This window comes from Delphinus delphis, chromosome 7 (assembly GCF_949987515.2).
Source record: "Delphinus delphis chromosome 7, mDelDel1.2, whole genome shotgun sequence".
Classification (NCBI taxonomy): Eukaryota; Metazoa; Chordata; class Mammalia; order Artiodactyla; family Delphinidae; genus Delphinus; species Delphinus delphis.
Window position 1 is genome coordinate 15,523,459 of NC_082689.1, and position 24,620 is coordinate 15,548,078.

Genomic DNA, 24,620 nt, shown 5'->3' on the forward strand with positions numbered 1-24,620 from the left:
AAATTATAAAATTTACTGGCATAAAAGTTGTTTATGATCTTCCCTTATTATCCTTTAATATCTGTAGTATCTGTATCAGTATCACCTCTTTCATTCCTGTCTTCTCTCTTTTTTCCCCTTGATCAGTGTAGCTAGAGATCAGTGTACACATCAATTACTTCAGTGAGTATCATTGTGTATCAGTTTTCAGAGAACCAGCTTTTGCTTTCATTGACTTTTCTCTGCTTTTTTCCTCTATTTTTCTGTTTTCATTGATCATGCAGTGTTCTGTCTAGGGCTAGTTAGTCCTTACTACTGAGGCAAGACTTTGTTCCTATATATCTGTTGCCATATGAAGAGTGAGGTTCTCAGTCTGTGTGAGCACTGTTGCCTTGGATGGTTCTTTTCCTGGCCTTGGCTGGTTTCCTCACATGCACACACTGATTAATACTCAGCTGAACTCTTGAGGGGGCCCCTCTGCAGATATCAGAGTTCTCTGTCTGAGTAGCTCTGTCCTCCCCAGTACTCTGTGCAGTGAACTCTGGCCGTCGTGATCTCCCTAGACTCTCAGCTGTGTCTCCTCAACTTAGGGAGTCCGCTGGGCTCTAGCCAGACCCCGTTTCCTGTCCTGTGGCTTGAAACCCTTCCAGGCAGTCAGCTGGACTGTCGTAGGGCTCACCTTACCTGTTTTCTGTTTGTCATCTGCCCTTCATAGCCTGACCTCCAGTGCCAGCCATGAAAACTGTTGTCTTATATGTTTTGCCTTTTTTGTGATTGTGTCAGGCAAGAGAGTAAATCTAGTCTTTGTTACTCCATCTTGGCTGGAAGGGTCCAGTGAACTTTTTTTTTTTTTTTTTTTTTTTTATTTATTTATGGCTGTGTTGGGTCTTTGTTGCAGCGTGGACTTTTTCTAGTTGCCGCAAGCGGGGGCCACTCTTCGCTGCGGTGCGTGGGCCTCTCATGGCAGTGGCGTCTTTTGTTGCAGAGCACCGGCTCTAGGCGTACGGACTTCAGTAGTTGTGGCTCACAGGCTTAGTTGCCCCGCGGCATGCGGGGTCCTCCCGGACCAGGGCTGGAACCCGTGTCCCCTGCATTGGCAGGCGGACTCTTAACCACTGCGCCACCAGGGAAGCCCCCAGTGAACTTTTTACTTCAGTTACTTTAGTGTTCATCTCTATAGAATCTGTTTGGTTCCTTTTTAAAAAGTTTCTCTTTTTTTTGTCTGTTATTTCCCCATCTGTTCATTATGTGTATATTTTCCACATAATTCTTGAATGCTTTTTGTAGTGGCTTTTTCTTTTGTAGTAGTAGTAGTAACGTTTTAAAAATCTGTGTGGTGACTTGAAAATCTGGGTCATCTTAGCATTGGTTTTTATGGGTTGGTTCGTGTGGAGTATGTCAAGTTTCTCTGTTTTCATATGCACTGCTTTTTGATTGCATACAGAATATTTTGTTATGTAAGAGGCTCTTATTTTGCTCTTTTTCTCTGAGAAGTGGTTTCTGTTGCAGGCAAAGAGTCTTGCATACTTAGCCTGACTCACACTCGAAACATTTGGCTAGATGAGACCTCTGCAGTTGGCAGTAGCAGAATTTTCTGCTCAGTTCTTTGAGCTGCTGCTTTTTCACAGCAAGACTTTAATAAAATTTCTGCCAGTAGAATAGGTAAAATCTTGATTTTTGACTATTTTTTGTTTTCATATCTTTTTATATTTGGGTTATTAATCCTTTTTCTGTACCTACGTTGTAGACCTTTTCTCTCAGTGTGTCTTTTGACTTTTGGGGCTTTTGGTTGTATAAAGTTTACAGTTTGGATATAGTCAAGTTTGTCAGTCTTCCTATATGACTTTTATGTTTTGTGTCTTAAGAAGGGATATTCTACTCCACAATTTTAAGCATTGTTCTCCTATATTTTCTTTGAATAATTTTTATGGTTCCGTGTGTGTGTGTGTGTGTGTGTATGTTTGCCTTTTGTTTTTCAAAATGCATAGCTCTTTGATTAATCTGGAATTTGTTTTTTTGTGATTGGTTTGAAGTTGAAATTTAGTGACATTTTGAGATGCTGTTTCAGGATTAAGAAACCAATATTAATGTCCAAGAAAACATAGACTTTCTTACCTATGAATTTGTCAATTATTAATTTATCTAAACTTACTGAACCATGTAGATTTCTACCTATGCTAGTATATAAACATGTAACTCATTGAGTAAAGTAACACTTCCTTTAGGCTTGTCAACAACTCTTCAATTTACCCATATTTATTAAAGTTCTAGTCACCTGTCTTGGAGTTTGACGAAAAAAAATTTTTTTTAAATTTTATTCAGTATAGTTGGTTTACAATGTTGTGTTAATTTGAGGTTGACCAAAATTTGTTTCTTACAAATTTTAAAAAGTATGTCATGGTTCATGTAATATGGACTTTAACACATTCCTTGATTACTAATGATTTTATCCATTTGTTTTTTTGGTTTTTTTTTTGCGGTACGCGGGCCTCTCGCTGTTGTGGCCTCTCCCGTTGTGGAGCACAGGCTCCGGACGCGCAGGCTCAGCGGCCATGGCTTACGGGCCCAGCCGCTCCGCGGCATGTGGGATCTCCTTGGACCGGGGCACGAACCCGTGTCCCCTGCATCGGCAGGCGGACTCTCAACCGCTGCGCCACCAGGGAAGCCCTCCATTTGATATTTAATTGTGGTTATGCATACATATTCTAATATATGTACACATAGTCTTTAAGACTTTAAGAATTCTTTAGAACATCATAAATTCTGACCAGGTTTCTCTTTTGAATTGTCTTTTGGAAAGCTTAGAGCCAAATTTGTGACCCTCTGTGATAAGACTGTAAGCTTTGAAATTCTAATTTAGTACTAATCAACATTGTTTCTGGCTTCGTTTTATATCCCTACTTCTGTTTCTTTCTCTCCTACTTTGTATCTTGCTTTAAGTTCCTAAAATTACCTTAAATCCTTTACAGATAAACTGTAGAACAAATGAAATTAATAGCTCTTGAAATTTCCTTACGTATTAAATTTTAAATATAATTCACGGTTTTTAAAGCTAAATAATTTCCATTAATAAAGCAATATAGCTATGTGACAGGAAATTTAGGAAAATATGGAAAAGCCAAAAAACACAGGAGTTTTTTGGTAGTTTATTCTAATTTAATAAGATTTATGTTTACTTGAGAACACTAGAGGAAATAGATTAAAAGAAGGTAAAGGGTATGTTGACTCTGAAAACGTCCTAATAACATAGTACTAGGGATAACATAGTGGAAGGGATTTACTTCAGCTGCTGAAATAATGTGTTTTAAGTAGCTTTATATTTATATTTCTCATAATTTTTAATGGTTGTGAAGGTGCTGTATAGTAGTAACAGGCTATTTTAAGGAAGTGTCTAAAAATAAAAACCCTGTACTCTGTTATCTTTAGAATTTCTGCTTTGAGATATTCAAATCGTTTTCTGTTTCTCTTTCTCTCTGTCTCTCCACATTTAGGAAAAGAGCCTTGGTTGCTATTGGTACCCATGACTTGGACACTTTGTCAGGCCCATTTACTTATACTGCAAAGAAACCTTCCGATATCAAATTCAAGCCTCTAAATAAGACCAAGGAGTATACAGCCTGTGAACTGATGAACATATACAAGGTAAATGTTCTTTTATGTTAATGTAATAGCTCTGGATAAAGCATGAAATTCCTCCCAAATCAAGTCTTAATTAGGGCAATAAAATGAGTGCTTGAAAAAATAGCAGTGTCTGGGCTCCAACCCAGAGATACTGATTCCTTTGATCTAGAGTGAGGTCTGGGCATAGTTTTGTTTATTATTACTTTTATTTATGTATGTATGTATGTATGGCTGTGTTGGGTCTTCGTTGCTGTGCCCAGGTTTTTCTAGTTGCGGTGAGCGGGGGCTACTCTTTGTTGCAGTGCTTGGGCTTCTCATTGTCGTGGCTTCTCTTGTTGTGGACCACGGGCTCTAGGCATGTGGGCTTCAGTAGTTGTGGCACGTAGGCTCAGTAGTTGTGGCTCGTGGGCTCTAGAGCACAGGCTCAGTAGTTGTGGCACACAGGCTTAGTTGCTCCGCGGCATGTGGGATCTTCCTGGGCCAGGGATCGAACTTATATCCCCTGCATTGACAGGCGGACTCAACCACTGTGCCACCAGGGAAGCCCTGTTATTACTTTTTTATCCTCTCAGATGTTTTTAACGTACAGCCAGGATTGAGAACCACTGAAGTAGGTCGTACTGCATTGTAATATTCACATTTAGGTATAACTAAAACTCATTCAAATATAAGGAACAATGAGATTTAGCTAGTTTTTTTGTAGCATGCACTATTAAAAAGCATCTGCCTCCCGTGATTAGCACTTTAGAATCCAGCAGTGAAAATGAGCTCAGTAGTCACTTTAAATTGCATTTAACAAATAGTAAAAGAGGTGGGTATCAATTGGAAAAAGCATCTATTATCATTGACCTGATTTACAAGTGATTTCTTCCTATTTATCTAAATAGTTTTGTATGGTTTGTGTTTTGCTTAAGGTGGTTCAGGCTTACTCTGCAAGTCTGTTTTCAGTCTTGAAAAACGATTGCCGTCTTATCTTTCCCCAGTAGGAAATGAGGCTGTATAAGGATTCTGAGATATTAATTTACATTAGAAAATATACATTTAAAACTTTGGGGGCTGTTTTATTGTTTTTCTGATTTTCCCCCCTCTTTTTATGCTAGGTAGGTATGTAAACTAATTACAGTGACAGAAATAAAAAGCTAATTTTGTTTGACTTAATTTTTTTTCAGACTGACAACCACCTTAAACATTATTTACATATAATTGAAAATAAACCTCTGTATCCGGTTATCTATGATAGCAATGGTGTCGTCCTTTCAATGCCTCCAGTCATCAATGGTGAGTTATTTCTTAAGCACCATAGGTTTTTTGCTGTTTCCCTCTTATTCTTTATCGTTTCTGTGGAATTCTCAGTAGACTTGACTGAATCAGTCAGAAGACTCAGTCTGAGAATCTCAGGTCTTTTGTGGATTTTATTGTAATAGTTCTTTTCATTCATTTTTCAATATTTTACTGGTGATTTTTATGTAATTTATAAATGTATACATATTTATAAGTTTATAAATATTTTCTGGTGCTAGTCTCTGGGTTCTGTTATATTCCTCCAAAGGGTGTTGATATTGTGGTTTTAGCAGGTAATTCATTTAGTTAAACTTAAAGTCAAATTCTGTCTGGCCTGCTGTTTTATAGTTAAATTAAAATTTTAAAACTGAATTTTACCCTCTTAACTCCTTTCTGAAGCTTTTGTTGAAGAAGCAAATTTGAACATATTTACAAAATTTAGTGATATCAGAGCCATAGATGTTTGCCCTTCTGGAAGTGAGAAGGGGGTTCAGTTGATTCACAATGGGAAGGAGAGTCTTTTCTTCCTCAAGATCTTGGACTCTAGTACTTATAGTGGGCTTCGGGGTGAGCCAGATCCAAACCCAAATCTTAGCCTTGCCGCTTAATAGCTGTGATCATGTTCAGTGAGCTTAATCTCTGAATCTTAGTTTTCCTGCCTGCAGCCCTGTCATAGATCGTGGTGAAAATGAGATGAGACAACTTCTGTTAAGCACCTTACATATGGAATGCACTCAGTAAAGCCTTGTTTTTATTTTATCTTTATTCTCCAGCTTATAATGGGAGCTTAGAATGAAAGTTGTATATCTCCTTACCTCTGAGGTGTCAGCTTATATTATGTTCTAAACTAAATTGTAGTTTCTGTTTTGTAGAGCTTTTTCGTGCACTTTTATTTCTGAAACTAATTGTTTTGTCATTATTGTTTTGTGTTTGTTGCAGGACATCATTCCAAAATAACAGTAAATACTAGAAATATATTTATTGAATGCACAGGGACTGACTTTACTAAGGTAAATAAAACTTTTTTTCTGTTTTTGTACTGTCAGGGTAGATTTTTACTTCTGGGCCAAGACCAAGTGGCTAAACTTTAAAATATGTTTATTTTGTAGGTGGGGACATACTTTAGCCACTTAGAAAATTGGAAAGATGTAGCTATTCTGTACTTTGGTTAAGGTGCTTTCATTCAGTTGACAAATGTTTAGTGAGCACCTACTATCTTTCCAATGCCATGAATTTAATAATGAGTTACATGTTCTTGACTTCAAGGAACTTGTCATCTTGTGAGAAAATTAGCCAAATACATTACTGTAAAACAGAGAACGGGATCTACATTGTAATGCCATCTGTATAAAGTGTTCATCTTAGTTGGCTTAGTTTGAATGCTAACTAATTTCATACCTTCGTGTACTTGGTAAAAAAAAAAGTTAAAACCAACTGGCTATCAAGTTTTATTTAGCAAATTGATAAAGGGTTTATACACACAAAGATGTCTAGAATATGTAGAATACTAATCTTTCAGTCACTTTTCGTCACTATATATTAGATTGGATTGTTATGAAAGCTTTTTTTTATGGCATATTTTTTCTTTACAAAGGTTAAGTAAGCCATAGAGTGAGGTGGCAATTAAGCAAATTAAGAAAGGTAAACTTGAATGGCAGAAGGCTGGAGTGTAGAAGTAGGGCAGATAAATGGCATTCACATACATCTTACAGGATTGGAGATCCTTGTAAGATATTTCATTTATAACTTTTATATACCATATGTGCCTTCAGAAATATCGTCAGGGTAATATAGCTTTTCCTGTTAAAAACTTTTTTTTAATTTGCACATTAGCAGACCTTGGATATCTTTTCTGAAACTTGTATATGAGTGAAGTATATGTAAAAGCAAAGCATATATCCCAATAAGCTTACTGTATTCTTTTCTTTTAATTAAAAAAAAAATTGACAAATCTATATGGCCTTCACTGTGTACCAGGCATCGTTCTATGTGTTTTATAGACACACACACTCATACTCTTAATCCTTGTATTAACCAAATGAGGTAGGAACTTTTATTATCTCTACCTAACAAACAAAGGTACAAAGACAGTAATTAAGTGACATGCGCAAAATCAGACCACTAGTAAGTGCTTGGGCCAGGAGTCTGGCATCTGGCTGCAGAAACTTATGAGACTGATAAGGTTTACTGCCATAGTTAGCCATCTGTCTTTCTTGAAATTTGCTCAACCCAAGGGAGGGGGTGGGGAAATAGATGATTTGTCTCAGTCATGGATTGTAACTGTCAGAGAACCGCATAAATGCAGAACACCTGAAGATAAGGTCAGGGCCTCTCAAGCTCAAGAGTTTTTACTCCACTTCTTTCTTTAAAATTTATATATACAGATACAGTTTTAGACGTTTGGAGACTAAATTATATTAAATATTAATTCATTTCCAGCTGATGGAAGAAAGTATATTTATGGGTTACCATAATATTTGTTTTTTTCCTTTGCAGGCAAAAATAGTTCTTGATATCATTGTTACCACGTTCAGTGAATATTGTGAGAATCAATTTACGTAAGTTCGTTCGGCATCTTTATCGATGATGGCCTGTTGTTCTGAAGTCAGAGCACTAAGGCCTTGTACTAAATATAAAGATGAAATATGTGATTCCTGTAACTAGAATATATAATCTCTTTGGGGAGCTAAGACATGAACAAATAATGTATAAAGTAAAAAGTGATAAGTACCTTAAAAAGTTTCAGTGATGTTCTGGCCGTTTGTAAGGGCAGGTTACTACTAGCTGGGGTAATCTGGGTAGACTTCATGGAGGCAATGAAATTTAAGCTGTATTTAAGGATTTGAGACTGAACATGGAGAAACAGCAGAAGGAACAGCTAAACAAAGATAGAGAATCGTATATAAGAGCGAAGCATGTATCCTGTGTATACTAATAAGACTACTGTATTTGTTCCAAAGCTAATTTTTTATTTAAAAAATTGCTTATCAAACCTGTATGGCCCTTACTGTGTACTAGCATCATAGTTTATTCTAGAGTATTATAATTCAAAATAAATGTATAACTGTAGAAAGCATGACTGAAATTGTATGGGCAGTGTTGGTTATTCTTTTTAATTGATATGCATTTTAGTGGTTGTGTCAGTCAGCTTTCATTGTGTAACAGCGTGACCCTGGTAAAGCCTGGAATGTGTGTGTCAGTATTGGCAAGGTGTTCATCAAGGATGCATGCTTTGTAGGACTGGGAGATAAACTTATCAAGTGGGTGCTGCCTGAGAGACATGGGAGCTGCAGGAAATGGAATAGTAATGTTGTGTATGGGAGGATTAATCCAGACAGCAGTGTTGGAATGTGAATAGATTGAATGTGTTGAGGCTGCAGTTGTAGACCAAGTGAAAGTTTTGTTAACCACACACATTTTTAGAATTTATGGCCCTTTTTTCCCCTTTTTATTTTTATTTATATTTAATTTTATTTCTGGCTTTATTTTTGTTTTCAGGGTTGAAGCAGCTGAGGTAGTTTTTCCTAATGGAAAATTACATACCTTTCCAGTGAGTATAGAAGAAGTGACTTGATGATGATGTTGACTTTGACAACAGCAGTAACATTAATAATAATAGCTATAGAGTGCTTTTGGTCTTTCTGTCTGTCTGTGCATCCACCCACCTACATGCCAGGCACTATACTGTGTGTATTACGTGGATTTAATCCTCACATTAACCCTGTGAGGCTGGGTGCTATCATTAGGCCCTTGACCTTGAGATGTTAAATAGCTTGCCTGTTACTATTCAGTGGTGGAGCTAGGATTTAAGCCCAGACAGTCCCAACACACTGTATTATACCACATTTCACTCCCAACCCACTACATTATACCACAGCATTATACGGCCATAATGCCTGTGGTTTATTCCCTTATTAACTAGGTACCTAGGTAATTTATAGTCTCACCCCTTTTAAGGTTAGTCAGCCCTCCAAACCACTGGGCCACCAGGGAAGTCCCAATAGCAGTTGTTTTTTTTTAAATTGATTGTAGTTGCTGTTATCAGTTAGCTTTTGTTATGTAACAAACCACCCCAAGGTTTACTAACTTCAAACAAGGATCGTTTGTTTATATCATGATTCTGGGGGTCAGCTGGCTAGTTCTGGTCAGGACTGGCTGGGCTAATCTCTGCTAGGCTCCAGCTGGTTGGTAGGCTAGCAGCTGGATGACCTGGGATGGCCTCACTGACATGTCTGCGTCTTGGCAATGAGGTGAACAGGTCAAGTGCCTCTCCTCCAGCAGGCTAGCTTGGGCTTCTTTACATGGTGGTGTCTGCACTCAGGTGATAATGATGCTTCTGCTCTGAGAATTGCATTTTGAATAGCAAGCCCATTGTCCTTACCTGAGTCCAAACAGGTTTTTAAATTTATGGCCTTTTTGCGAGTGGCAGTTACAATTTTGAGAGTAATTTTGTGATAAGAAATACTCATAGGTATGTTTCCAACGTTGCTGAAAAGCCTGGATTTTATGTGTGTTTGTTCCTATCTCACATGGTGGAGTTACGTACTGTTTGAAGGAGAGTGAGTACTAATTCATGAGATGCTCCCAGCCTCGCTGTCCTGGAGCAGGTTGATAGCTAGGACTGGGTCGTAGTTGCTTTTCCCCACCTGAAAAAAATGATAGGAAAGGAATGACTTCATAACACTCTTAGATTTAGTATGATGGATAGTCCAATATGGCACATGAATTATTCTTTCTTGGTCATAAACACCTACTTGCATGAGGTGAAATTGAAAATCTTCGGCAGGATTTGTAAGCATTTTAGAAATGATGTAATGCACTAGTGTTTTGCTGAAGAGAATGGTGATTGATCAAGTAAAAGAGAAAAATGTTTGGCATTTTATAATATTTCCAAGAGTTCCAGTTGTCTAGCAAGTAGAATGTTCATGTATGAATATAATGTAGCAAGTAATGCCCTGAAGCGCACTGAGTTTATTTTTGATATCTGGCTCTAATGACAACTTCTTGGGAGGGTAATGAAACCACAACAATAATGAATTGAATTAGAAAGAGGCTAATGCTGTATCTGGCAGGACTGATTTCAGCTTCTCAAACTCTTTTTCTCTCTAAGGAACTGGCTTATCGAAAGGAGATGGTGAGAGCTGATCTAATTAACAAAAAAGTTGGGATCAGGTATGCTCTGAAAACTTCATTTATTTATTTACTGTTGAAGAGAATTCAAGAATGAAGTACACATATGACTGCTTAATTTTCCCTGAAAAAATGCTTGGAGAGAATTTTGATATCCCTTCAGAGTAATAAGTGACAATAGAACATCAGTTAGGATGTCTGGTGTCCATTGGAATTCACAAAGACAGGTTTCAGGTAGTAGCATATTTTAAAACAAAATATAAACATGTTTTAAATAATCCAGTGAAGTTTATGGTTTGTACGTTCCTATTTCAGAGAAACTCCAGAAAATCTTGCCAAGCTTCTGACCAGGATGTGTTTAAAGTCAGAAGTCATAGGCGATGGGAATCAGATTGAAATTGAAATCCCTCCAACCAGAGCTGACATTATCCACGCCTGTGATATCATAGAAGATGCAGCTATTGCTTATGGATATAACAACATTCAGATGACTCTCCCGAAAACATACACCATAGCTAATCAAGTAAGATTGCACCCTTAAATAAACACTCCTTATTGTTAGAAACTGATTATTGAATGCCAGGAAGGCTTCGAGAAAAACAGAACATAGGAATTAAGCGGTACTGGCCATGCTGTGCTCTGAGAGGCATTTGCTGTGGAGAGGATGCAAAACAGATGCCCGATTGATTAGAGTACGTTGAAAACCTGTGATGACTAGTTCTTTGAAGAAAGACAGGTTTCGAGTTTGGAGCCCTTCTTGCATCTCTAAGTAGGAGATTCATTTTCGGATCCTGGGCCTGAAGGCAGACGTGGCGTGTGGGAGGGGTAGAAGCAGAGGGTTTGTACGTCTGGGTAGGAGTGTTGGGGTAGTGGTGATGGGGAGGGGTCGGTGTGGTGGGGAAATGGTGGGACGAGCAGCATATTAGGATGGAAGGGTGGTTTCCTTTAAGTGACAAGTTTTCTATAAATCTCTTTTTTTTTTAATAAAAAAAAAGTGGGAAATTTTATTGAGGTGAAATAATTTCTTCCCCCCAGTTTCCTCTAAATAAACTCACAGAACTCCTGAGACACGACATGGCAGCTGCTGGATTCACTGAGGCACTTACCTTTGCTCTGGTATGTTGTACATGCTTTTGGTGCCCTGCTCATTGTTTTCTTTGAATCTCCGAATTACTTGTTCTGTGATGCCTTATATGAATTTATAAAAAGTTATAAAGAACACTTTGTTACCTGAGATTGTGTAATTTCTGGTAAAGAAATGAAGATTTCTTTTTTTTAGTCACAGAAAAGCACAAAGGACTAAATTTTAGAGTTTCATGTAATTGTTGACGGTTCACGATGAAGTTCGTAACCAAATTTATTAAGTTAGAACCAAATTTATTAAGTCTTAATTTGGTTGTGGCTGTACCCACTAGATGCCGCCCTGGTTAAGGGCTTGTGGACTGCTCCACGTTAAGCCTGTTTCTTTGTCTTTGAACATGTTCACAGACATTTGCTTTGAGTTGAAAAGCTGACATGAAAGGCCTAAGTCAGGAAATGAGTTTTATTACAAAATCAGACAGAAATCTCCCTCCCCCAGCAGATCGAGCATTTGAAGATATCGAAATGTGTCTGCAATTTGTAGTTTCTTTCTCTCTCTTGCTGAGCTGTGCTATGGTGCCCACAGTGTACTTCTTGACTATTCAAGTCCGTTTCACCTTAACGATTTAAGGCAAAAACCAAAACAACAAGGAAAGCTCCCCCCAACGCAATTCCAGCTCTAAACGTCTCAGTCTTTTACGGTGTTTACAGAAGGCAGTGGTGGGAATCACGACCAGTACACAGAGGGCTGGTGAAGAGATGTAGTCTCTCTCACGTCACTTTATTGAGCCTTTGTAATTCATAGGATGTTCTTACTGGAAGGGACCTTCCAGATCTAGTTCAACACCTTCCTTTTGCTTTTTTTTTCTTTAATCTTTTTTTTTTTTTTGCGGTACGCAGGCCTCTCACTGTTGTGGCCTCTCCCGTTGCGGAGCACAGGCTCCGGACGTGCAGGCTCAGCGGCCATGGCTCACGGGCCCAGCCGCTCCGCGGCATGCGGGATCTTCCCGGACCGGGGCACGAACCCGTGTCCCCAGCATCGGCAGGCGAACTCTCAGCCACTGTGCCACCAGGGAAGCCCTAATCTTTTTTTTAATTAATTTATTTTATTTATTTTTGGCTGTGTTGGGTCTTCTTTTCTGCAAGTGGGCTCTCTAGTTGTGGTGAGTGGGGGCTACTCTTCGTTGCAGTGCGTGGGCTTCTCATTGCGGTGGCTTCTCTTGTTGCAGAGCACGGGCTCTAGGCGTGCAGGCTTCAGTAGTTGTGGCACACGGGCTCAGTAGTGTGGCTCTCAGGCTCTAGAGCGCAGGCTCGGTAGTTGTGGTGCACGGGCTTAGTTGCTCCACAGCATGTGGGATCTTCCTGGACCAGGACTCGAACCCGTGTCCCCTGCATTGGCAGGCGGATTCTTAACCACTGCACCACCAGGGAGGTCCCAACACCTTCCTTTTTCTGGTTTAGAAATCTTTTATTCAACAACATTTATGGAACATCTGTTATATGCCAGGCACTGTACCAGTGAGGAAGCCGGAGGCCGAGAGAGGATAAGTACCCAGCAAAGTTTACACAGACAGCAGGAGAACCATGACCAGAATCTGGCCTTTTGACTCCTTGAGGAGTGCTTTTCTGTTATGTCAGACTGAATGCTAGGTTTGAGGACCATGTCATTCATATATGGCCCACATATGCATATGCAGTCAGGAGCAGCAGTGATTCCATGTGAACTGATGTACAAAAAATAGCACAAGGAAATGTATTCTGTTCTTTTAGAAATGTATTCTATTTTTTATAATTAAGTGGTAAAGGAATTGATTTTGTAACTGTGTAGCCCCATGCATCTAAGGGGGAGCACGTTCTCTGCCTCCTGACAAGTAGCTACTCTGCAGAGAGAGTTTGTCTTCCACAAAGGGCTTTATGTACATGATTCCATCTCTCAGTGCAGCCCTGTGAAGTAGGTGTTTCTGTCTTACACAGCAGTTAATTGAGGTAACTTGTCCCACTTCGCGCAGCCAGTTGGCTGTGGACCAGGGATTCCAGCACAGGTCTGTCTGTACCCCAGGCCTGTGACTGAACTGTCCCACCACGAGTGCCAGAAACAGTCTGTTCAGTTGTCCAAGGTCACTTCAACACTTTATCACAGTGGGGCGGGACAGGGCGGGGGTCAGAATTAGGTGCTAGAGAGTTTCAGATTTGTAGTAACAGTTTTACTATAGGAATTTCAACATGAAAGGTATTTATAAAGTTACATACTTTCTAAGCAAACCTAAACATCACTGGGCCTTATATCTAGTTTTGCACAAGAGTAGCGGCCCTTCTCTTCCTAAAACCCAGCCCTTGACTTCCCAGGTGTAAGTAATTCACATATCATCATCATGATTTTTGCTATATCTGCATACCAGTTGTAATATTTTCATTTAAATTAGCTCACTTTTAAAACTAAAGACCTACTTCAGCCTTATTTAAGAATAACGTTTGTAAAAATTATGGGCTTTGTTTACTTATTCTATTTTTTCTAACAAGTAAATGTGTTTATTTAAAATAAACACATAAATATTCTTATAAACATTCCATCCTGTATACCAGCTACTGCTGCTTCAGGATACCTGATTTAAATTGCTTCTTACCTCTATCCCTTATGGTCCATCATCATGATAAAGTGCAAGGTCACTCAGATACCTAGCTGTGTAGCCATGTGTCTGTGGGCCCTTTTTCTTTGATACAGGCAGTATTAGTTCTGTTTGAGAATAGATCGCATCATGTAAGTTGCATTTCCTAACTGGTCACATTATGTCTAAATCTTGTTATTAAAACTCCTCCATGTTATGGAGGAAAAAATGGTTATCCCAGCATGCCTGCTGCCATTCTCCACTGCTGCAGCTATGGCGGTGCAGGGAGCTCTTTTCTCCTGTGCCTGGATGTGTCTTCAGAATCCTTCCTGAAAGAGCAAGGCAGAAGTCATTAGAACTGGCATTGGCATCCAAACCCACTCTTTTTTTCTACGTGAAATACAGACCACTAGTCCTGAGGACAGTTTTCTATTTTCCAACCTAATGTTGGAAAATAGAAAAGAGTAACTGATGGTACATCAGTTTTCATGTTAAGTTTTAAACTCTTTCAAATGTTAACATTAATATATGTGATAATTGTTTATTCTTAATAATGACATTAGTTATCATCATTAATATTTTTTGATCACTTAGTTTGTGCCAGGTATTGTATTTGTTTATCTCACAGTCATTGAGTTTTATTTTCAGAATTCTGCCTACCATCCTGGTTTTGAGGGTGACAGGCACCTTTCTCTTTTTGGTGGGTGAGTGCCTAGGAGCTTGCTCATTACCCAGAGCTTTATCAAGCACACCTGCGCGGAAGTTAAGTGACGTAGTTGAGGCCATGGGAATTCTGCTCTTAGACCCACCATTCTATCACAAGTCAGTACAGATTTTGCAGAGGTTACAATAGTAGTCAAAACACAAAGTCATATGAGCACCAAGGAGGGAGAGAGAATTTCTGACTGGAGTCATTAGGGTTATTTTTATGGAAGTGGTGGAAGAGATGTCTTTTAAGTAGAATCTTTCAGGGGGTGGGGAGGCAGCAAGTCGGGCAGGGAGGGCATTTCAGGTAAAGGTAAGGAAAAGTGTACAGTGCAGGGAATGAGTAGCGGATTGTAGCAGACTCGACTGGTAAGGTCAGTGGGAGGCTAGCTTAGGGGGGCCCAAGTACAGGTTATACCACCAGCTCCATGTGAAAAATGTACTTTTTTTTTTTTTGAAAAATGTACTTTAGCTCTGCATCATGGTTAGAACTCATTGTAAGAGAATTATTAATGTTAAATTGCATCTGCTGTGGACCTGAATTTAATTGATATATGTTTATTCTCAGCTTATTCTTAGCTTACTTTATATAATCTACATTGCCATGAGGTCATCAAAAGTTGTTACAGCATTAAATACTTTTTTATATTGGATTTAGTCATTGCTTTTCCATATTGACCTGTTTTTATGTATTTCTTAGTGCTCCCAAGAAGATATTGCTGATAAACTGGGTTTGGATATCTCTGCAACAAAGGCAGTCCTCATAAGTAATCCTAAAACAGCTGAATTTCAGGTAAGAGTTTTAAGTAGTTAAGAATTCAGGTAAAAACTGAGAGACAGTCCATGAGTTATGAAAAGTCTCTTTAGTTATTTTATCTCAAATGGCAAAATCATAGAGCTTCTTTAGAATTTCTTCTTGGATAGATTTATATTTGGTTCTTACATACATTGCTGACAAAAATTCTTTAAATATTTTATAATCTTTTCTTGATTAACCTTATAGGTGGTTCTTACTTGCTTTGTGCTACCTATACCTAGCCCAGCCTTTCTTGTCTGAACTCTCCATTTCACAATTGATTTTTTTTTTAATACTATTTTCAGGTTTCATCTCTTTTCTATCCATTTGTAATAAGTGAAACTACACCTGTTCCCAGTACCTCCATTAAGTCTTTTACTTTGAAATAAATCGTTACGCCAGTTCTGGACTGTGCTGACTGTGCCTTTCACTGTCATTGTCTAGTTTATTGGCAGCCTCATGTGGAGGTTAGGAATATTTAAATGAGAATGATACTCCCTTGATAGTAAACGTTCAGTGATTTACATGATAGATTCGGACCTTAACTATAAAAAGAGAGCATTTCAAAGTTATAATATCTTTGCTTATTAATGACTTTGAATCGTCTTATCTCTTTCATACTAGTAAGCTCATTCTGTTTTCCTTGTATATGCATTTCAGTGTTTTTTTAAACAGGCTTTAGAGAAGATCATGTCTTCTAGAATCAAGGGGAATCTTAGAATTGGAAGGAAATGCTTTTCAGAAAGTTAATTATAAAATAATACATGAACTCTGATTTGAGATAGTTTCTTTGGATCTTGGTTTTCACTTTTGTAAAAGTAGTGTCTGGATTAGTTCTAAAAATTCTGAAAGTTCTAAAAATGTTAAGATTTAGATTTTTTAAAGTTAGATTTAATGTATAGAGCTACGTACTAATGTGGCAGATTAGAGCTAGACTAAAGAACTAATTGCTAATAATACGCATCAAATACATAAATTCTTTCTCCATATTCAGTGTCAGAACTTTGAAGAATCTTTACGCTAGTTTAGAAGGATTGTGATAATTTTTATATTTGGATTTCTGATGCCCACTAGCTTTTCTAAGACGTCTGAGGTGTTCTCTTTAATGAGAGATGTTCAAATTCATTTGGATAGAGAAATTTTTCAGTAAATCTTAATGGATTTTTATTTGAGTTTTTTCCAAGTGTTTCTTTTTCTCCCAGTTTTATTTCTCAAGCTTGATAGGTTTCTTACAATGTGGTAATGTTACATTCTTTAGGGTTTACATCGTATCTATTTTATATAAGTGGAAGGAAAACAAATCAGTAACACATTAAATGTCACTCTAAATAGCTGTGGCTCAGCACACGTAAGAGTCAGTATTTCTGCATTAAATACATAAGAGATGAGAGTCTGTCTTTTAGATTTGACAGATTCTCTATTTTACTCCTCCTTTATGAACAGATACGTCCTACCGTTACCAGTGTGGCTAACAGGTTTATATTTATTTATGGTTAAAATAAGTGTAAGTTGTTCATGGTCTTGTATCTCAATTTATTGTCTAAGCTTATTCTTTCTTTTGCATAATTCTTAACTTTGGGCTATTTTCTGGTAGTAGTTATACTAGAGAATGGATGAAATAAGAGAAATGTTATTTACTGAAGTATGTAAAATTTTACTATAATTATTGTAAACACAATTACAGAAAATTACCATATCCCCCTAAATTAGCAGTAGTATTCCTTAATATCCTCAAATATCCAATTATTGTTCAAATTTTCTCAGGTGTCTTTTTTTTAAATAGTTTATTTGATTTGGGGTTCAAATGAGGTTCATACATTAAAGTTGATTGATGTGCTTCTTAAGTCTCTTTTAATTCACAGGTTGCTCCTCCAACCATTCATCTCTTTCCCTCTCTCCCTCTCTCCCCCTCCCCCTTTCACTTTGTGGAAGAAACTGGGTCACTTATCCTGTAGAGTTCTCACATTGAGGATTTTGCTGACTATATTCCTGGGGTCCCCTATATTTTCAGTAAATTGGAGTTAGATCTAGGAGCTTGATCTGATTCAGGTTTAATTTTTTGTGTTGCTGTGAGTTTTTAAATAAATAAATCTTATCTATAAAACAAAGTGAAAAAAACACCTAAAAGAGTCATCTACAAAAGTGGCTTGTTTTTATTCTAGTAAGTTAAGCTTTCCTTTAACATTGTAGTTTTGTTCTGTGAATGGTTTGGGCACTTCCTTTCTGGTTGGGAAAGTGAGCCATATTTCAGAAAGCACTGAGTTGAAGGCTAACAGCAGCTTTCTGGTAGAGTAAATATAGTAGGAAAGGTGTTCTCTTCTTTTTTTTTCCTTAATATTTATTTACTTATTTGGTTGCTCTGGGTCTTAGTTGCGGCAGGTGGGCTCCTTAGTTGCAGCATATGGGCTCCTTAGTTGTGGCTCCCGGGCTCCTTAGTTGTGGCATGCGAACTCTTAGTTGTGGCATGCATGTGGGATCTAGTTCCCTGACCAGGGATTGAACCCGGTCCCCCTGCATTGGGAGCATGGAGTCTTATCCACTGCGCCACCAGGGAGGTCCCTGTGTTCTCTTCTTTCCTCAACACAATCTAGCAAGTCCTTTTAAGGGCTTAATGTTACATGTGCAGGATCTAAGAGGGGCTGTTGTTTTAGCCAGGGTGGGCAGGGCAGGCCCATGTAGGACCATGTAGACCTTTGAGCAGAGACCTGAAGGAAGTAAGATAGCTACATACGAATCTAGAGGAAGAATGTATGAGGCAGAGGAAAGAGCACGTGTGGAGGCCTGGGATGGGATCCTGATGGCAGCGTGTGGCTGGAGCACGCGCAGTATACCGGGGGAGCAGCGGGCGTCGGGGTTGGAGAGAGGGCTAGGGCCAGGTTCACATAAAGTCCCATGTAGGGCATGGTTTTATTCAAAATCTGATGGAAGTCCATTGGACGTTTTTGAGCAGGAGAGTTCTGTGATCTGATTTAGGTGTTAAAGGGTCACTCTGTGGGGAGAATAATAGATCATAAGGTGGCAAAGTAGAAGCAGAGAAATCATCCTAGGAAGCTCATGCAGAGTCTGGGCAAAAGATAATGGTGTTGGAGTCTGACTGCAGCTGTAATACCGTCGCCCATAAAACCTTCTGGTAACGTGATGTGTTGGAAGCTAACGTATCTCATACAGCTTAGAATGAGAAATTTATTTCACGGACAAAAGCAGGGGAACTTTTGCCCTTTTTTTTTTAAAGAATTGGAATGTGTATTTGTATTTCTTACGAATATTAAGAATGAAATAACTATACATTTTCCTATTTGTTTTGGCTACTAAGCTGAAAACTGTAGTCACCGCCTGCCCGTAGCAGCTGTGTGGGTTTTTAGTGCCTACATATTTGTGTTCTGTTTTTCTCATTGTCCTGGTATTTTAATTGCATTTACATTTTTTCCCTGGTCCTGGTTTTTTAAAATTTGGTTAATTCATGTTAAAACTGTTTAAATATTTGTATTTCTTGTAATTTACTTCAATTGCTTTGTGAAATGAAGCAGGATATGAAGTACTGGAATTAAAAATTAAAAATGCCTTGGATATTTAGGCATTGCATTTTCCGAAAGTGTCTTCCTGTGAGACCATGGATTAATAACCAAGTATGTGTGGTTCCTATTTGGTCAGTGCAATTTCATGTCTTCTCCTGTAGGTGGCACGCACTACCCTTCTTCCTGGCCTCCTAAAGACCATAGCTGCGAATCGGAAGATGCCCCTGCCTCTGAAACTGTTTGAAATCTCTGACATTGTAATAAAAGATTCTAGCAGAGGTAAGAATGAGCCACCTTTGATTTGTATACTTAAAGCATTTTTTATTATGAAAACTTCAACTGTATATAAAAATAGAGGAAATAATGTAATTACTCCTGTGATTCCAGCACCCACCTTCAAGAGTTATCAACTCACACATGGCCAGACTTCTTTCATCTATACTCCAACCCACTTCCTCGTATTCGTTTAGTATAAATCTTAGACATCACATCATTTTATCAACAAACACTTTAGTTTGTATTTATGAAAGGTAAGGGCTACCACTATTGTTTTTAATAATCCAATGCCATTATTATATCTTATCATCAAATATCCAGCTAGTGTTTGAATTTTCCCAATTATCTCATAAGTTTAATTTTCATGACTGATTTATGTGAATCAATCCAAGCAAGGGCCAGATATTTGATTGTAATATCTCTTACTTTTAATGGAAAGCAAATTTTAACAGAGAATTTAATAATGTTTATGAAGAACCCTATTAAAACCTCAACTTGCAAAGCACTATGGAGTATTTCTGTTTTTCTTATGTCATGTGATTTATATGCATATCATTTTGACGTACTTGATATCTTACTATTCTAGTTTAACAATGATTGTTCATATTACTGTTGTACCAGTGATTGTAAATGTGTTTTACCAGTTTTTGCTTCTTTTGAGGATGGTCTGGACTTGTTAGTACAGCAAGTTGCTTTGTCTAATATCTGGAATGTAGCTGTTATTTAATAAATATATTATGTATTTAGTAAGTCCTTAAACCTGATTGCCAAGAAAGCCTGTCTCGTTCAAACTTCTCCATGTCTTCAACTTATATAAGTCCGACTGACTGTTCGAGCTGCATATGTGGTATCTCTTGGCGAGCAGTGCCCTCAAATGACTAAATTACTGGCAGTATTTCTTTGATTCCCTGGATTTAACAGTTGAAGTCCTAGCAGTATTTATTCAGTCTTACCCCAGACTCTGCAGAATTCGGAATGTGTTCTTTTGAATCAGTTGACAAAAGAGGGGGCCTTTTCCTCAGTTTCTCCTGAAGAGGACAACATGGCGTCATTCTAACTACTAGAAAGTAGCCAAGAACTATTGACTGTAAATCGGCCTGTCTTAGGAAATAGATTCTATAAAGGTACCCTGTGGACTGTCCATTGCAAACCTTCCAGCCTAGGCTGGATTCCATGTGCTCCCAGTATGCAGCCTGTCTTCAGTTAACAGTGTCACCTTGCATTTGTATGGTGCTTTTTGCTTTGCGGAGCACAGGCTTCGGACACGCAGGCTCAGCGGCCACGGCTCACGGGCCCAGCCGCTCCACAGCATGTGGGATCTTCCCGGACCGGGGCACGAACCTGTGTCCCATGCATTGGCAGGCAGACTCCCAACCACTGCACCCCAGGGAAGGCCCCCCCACCCAAATTTTTTAAGGTACTTTTTCTTTTTTGATTGTTAAAACATCTCTTTGAGGCTAATGGGACAAAATATTGTCCCCATTTAATATACTGGAAAATTAAGAGAGAAAAGTGGTAATTGGCGCAAGGCTGCATAAAATAAGGGACTTAGAGCTAGGGCCAGAATTTTGGTCTCAGTGCTTATATCCTTAGAGAATAAAAGTTCTATGTAGAATTTTCCTTGGGTGATAAATGTGCTGTAATAGAAATCAGAAGACATTTTCAGTGCCAGCTGCAAATAGTTTTGAGGGTTCTTATACCTCAAATCATCCATTGGTATAGATAACTGAGAATTTGTTGTAATTCCAATGTCAGTTTTTTCTATTAACTTTGACTTGTTACCTTTCATCCTAGTTCTTTGAGTTTTATGTTGTTTTGATCCTTGGTGATCCTTTAATATTTCTAAATATAGGATTAGGTTAATTACTCAAGATTTCCTCAAAAGTTCTCTAATACTGTTTCAGCAACAGGACTCCTCCCTAATTGCAAAGGCTCCCTGCAGGGCTGGGCATGCTCACAAGCAGGCAGCTCAGAGCCTGGACGGTGAGGGTGAGGCGTGAGCTGCGGTCCCCACAGTTGCCACAGGGAAGGTTTCGCTGTAGGCATGGAACACCACTTTACTGTATGCAGTCCTGGGTAGAGGTGCCTTTGCTGGTTTTCTTTTCCTCTGTGTTTCTTGGGAAGGCCCGTGCTTGGAGGTTGAAAGAGAGCTGTTCTTAAATACAAGTGCTATAGGCCATCATTTAACAAATCACCTTGGTGATAGTTCCAGAAACCCCATCCATATACTTTTTAATTCAAAGATTTGTCTTTCTGCTACGCTTCGTTTCATCAGGAAGAGTAGTTCTTATCTCTGTAGCAAACCTTTTATACCTGATTTTAGTTGTGATTATTCTGCTCTGTTTTCCACATCAATCCATTTTTAACTGATATCACTTTTGCCTGTTGTCTTACACCATCATGGTTTATTGTTTTTCTTTAAAATTTTCTGTCATATCAATGAGATTTGAGGAATAAGAGGAGGTAGGTGCACTCAGTAAGTCTACCATCTTGAAAACATAGGTTTGCTTTAGTTTATGTGGAGTGTGTTTCCTGTTTAGGTAGGCCTGGTTTTATTTCATGACAGAAGCTTTTCTGATGGATTATTATAAATAGGGACCTGTGGCCTCCCTGCCTGTCATCTGGTGTACAGAGAGGACGCTGCAGGAGAGGCAGCCCAGCACCGCGGTTCCATGAGAGACTGCAGCCAGAGCGCCTGCGTTTGAGTCATGGTTCTGCCATTTACCAGCTGCTTAACTTTGGACAATTAATTTAATTTCTTGGTGCCTCAGTTTCCTCATCTGTACAATGGGAATAATGATAGCACTTATTTCAGTAGACTTGTAAAAATTAAATGTATTTTGAAAAGTTCCAGCCACGTAATAAGCACCGTTTGGTGTTTGCTCTGACTATCAGCATATTAGCAATCCCTAAGGCCCAAAACCTAGCTTCTTGGTCTCTGGAAATTTTCTTTGAGAATGAATTGAAAAACCTTTGCTGGCCATTAAAGGGTTAATATCACCTTGCTAAGGCACTTGGGGTTCATTTTTATCCTAACTTTGAACTTAATTGGTTTTTCTTCTGTTGTGCACTATTTTTTTTTTTTTTTTTAAGGAAAAGAAAACCAAAATGTACTAATGTGGGAATTTACTTAAGAAAGTGGGAATGTTGGGTTTTGTTTTTTTTTTTAATTTTTATTTAGTTTTAATTTTGGCTGTGTTGGGTCTTTATTGCTGTGCGTGGGCTTTCTCTGGTTGCGGCGAGTGGGGGCTAGTCTTTGTTGTGGTGCGCAGTCTTCTCATTGTGGTAGCTTTTCTTGTTGCGGAGCATGGGCTCTAGGCGCACGGGCTTCAGTAGTTGTGGCACGCGGGCTCAGTAGTTGCGGTGCACGGGCTTAGTTGCTCTGCGGCATGTGGCATCTTCCCGGACCAGGGCTCGAACCCGTGTCCCCTGCATTGGCAGGCGTATTCTTAACCACTGCACCACCAGGGAAGTCCAGGAATGTTTTTTGAGCAATCCATCACTCACTTCTTTTCAGTGAATTGAGCATATATGTTTTTACCGTCTCTCGAACCAGGAACCATTTCTCTGTTGGATTTACAGTAGCCATTTCCTCCTAAATAGTGAAACAATTTTGAAGGAAAAAAAAAAATCTAGACCATCAAAAGTGAAATGACAGAGCAGTTTTCTAGGGACTGTGAAAATTTCCCGAATTTTCACTAGTGAGGGCGGTACTCGAACTGCTGGTTTAAAAGGGGTGCAGATGTATGGCAAGAGAGTCTCATTTGTTGTACTGGGAGGAAGTATCTTTTAGTTCCTTTTCTTTGCCAGGGGCTGCTTGGAACATGAGAGAAACGGTTGCCAAGGGAGTGTACAAGGTGCCCTGATAGCACAGAGAAGGGAGTGACAGCTGCCACTAACTTGTTTCGTAGCATTAAGGAAAACCCAACACTCTCAGCCTCATGGTTTTTGTGTAGGCAAGTGTGTCTTCCAAAATGGAAATGGAAGAGGAATCTGTATTGGATTTCAATATGCCTTCCACAAATTCTGTCTGATTTGCGCTTCTGTAAGGGTAGACGGAAGTCTCCTAGTCCGTGTTTTTGTGCTTGACCTTATTGGACAGTTTCTTATGCTAACGTGGACTTTCTGACTGGCCATCCATGTCATGAGGCTGTCAGGCTGCCCGGTGAGGGACTCAGGCACCCTTCTCAAGTGTGAGGATTTCCACTCTGAGCCAGACACAGTCCTGTTCTAAGAGGCTGAGCCAGTCACTGCATTTATTGAATTGTAAGATCTGAAGTTGCTGCAACATTTAAAAATATTAGTCATGACTCGAGGGACAAAGCTGATTTATCCCTTTTGTTGGGCAGAGTGGCGGTGTCTTTGGAACGAGAAGTTGAATGCAGACTCTGCTGTGGGGTAAATTTTCAGCTTTATTATAGCAGGGAAGTCCAGTAGAGGCTGTACTGAAGCTATCAGATCGGGCTGCTGTGTGAGTAACTGGTTGGTTTCAGTTGTTATGTTTGTCTTTTCAGTGTCGAGGAGAAACTATAAACAAAATAGTAAAAAATTACTTCAGAGGAGCAGTTGTGAATTTCTAATCTTCATGCCCAGAAATGCAACTATATTTTGCAAAGTCCAGCATTCTGGCTTTTTATTAAACGCAGATTGAATTCTGCCATCACAGTTTATTCCACAGTGGTCACTGAAGCTGCCAGGATGCCTAAAAGCTCACAAAAATGGCAGGAGAAAATGCATCATGGGGTTGAATCTAAGTTTAAAAGGAATGATAGCCTAAGAAGGAAGACTTACTTTGGCTTCGTAAAGCAAGTATATAGGGTGTTTTAAATTTAGCATGATACAGTCATCCAGTTGTCAGTTTGACATTTATCGGTGGAGAACCCCGATAATCATACTGCCCTTTAGTTTTAACTACTTCATTTTAATAATTTTAAAACTGCTGGGTTTTAATAATTATTGTATTGCTCAGGTTGTTCCTGCGTCTCCAGAGCGTTGCTGCAGCCCTGGAACAAGCCACCTTTCCTCTGTCCCCCAAATTGCTGCTTAAATAGTTGCTAAAATTTCTCATTCTCCCTGAAACTTTTCTAAATCTGAAAGATCTACTTCTTACCTTGCCTAGTTTGGATATGGAAATCTAGAATTTTTTTTAAACTTTTACATTTAAAGTTTTTTTTTTTTAACTTAAGTATATTTAAGATTCTTGTTCTTTTCTCCTCCTGGCACCACCATGGCCGCATAGAACAGAGCTAATTCACTGTTCTTTTATGATTTGGTTTGTTCCTTCTGTTTGCTGTCGGTTTGTACCTTTCATGTATCTGTCTTATTTTGTAACCTGCTAAACTCTAGGGGCTTCGTAGTTTTTGTATAATTCTTTGCTTGATAAAAAGCTCAATGAAAGCATTTTCATTATGAGCTTGTAAAATACTTCAGCTCTGAGAAATTGTCCATTAATTCTGCAGCCATTGAATAATGGAAGATTATCTCACATCCACATGTGGAATGTGGCTTTCTGAAGAGAGCTTATGTCATCAGTCTAGATTAGTTTAATTTTACCACTCATGTTTTTGGCATGTAGAATTTCCAATTAATAATCCAAAAAATATGGGTGTAAGGAACATTGACATTAACAGT

General features: G+C 38.7%; 1 protein-coding gene across 3 annotated transcripts in view; it reads left to right on the forward strand.

Annotated features, from left to right (window-relative positions):
• The window catches only part of FARSB (phenylalanyl-tRNA synthetase subunit beta), a 67,382-nt gene that overhangs the window by 13,947 nt on the left and 28,815 nt on the right, over positions 1-24,620 (forward strand). For 2 of the 3 annotated variants that reach the window (XM_060016040.1, XM_060016039.1), the window contains exons 6-15: positions 3,471-3,621; positions 4,770-4,878; positions 5,821-5,891; positions 7,378-7,439; positions 8,380-8,431; positions 9,992-10,053; positions 10,327-10,534; positions 11,047-11,127; positions 15,103-15,195; positions 18,875-18,992. In XM_060016040.1, coding sequence (XP_059872023.1) covers positions 3,471-3,621; positions 4,770-4,878; positions 5,821-5,891; positions 7,378-7,439; positions 8,380-8,431; positions 9,992-10,053; positions 10,327-10,534; positions 11,047-11,127; positions 15,103-15,195; positions 18,875-18,992 — 1,007 coding nt within the window. Of the gene's footprint in view, positions 1-3,470; positions 3,622-4,769; positions 4,879-5,820; positions 5,892-7,377; positions 7,440-8,379; positions 8,432-9,991; positions 10,054-10,326; positions 10,535-11,046; positions 11,128-15,102; positions 15,196-18,874; positions 18,993-19,100; positions 19,244-24,620 lie in introns of all 3 variants that reach the window. The other variant, XR_009520103.1, reaches the window with a different exon arrangement.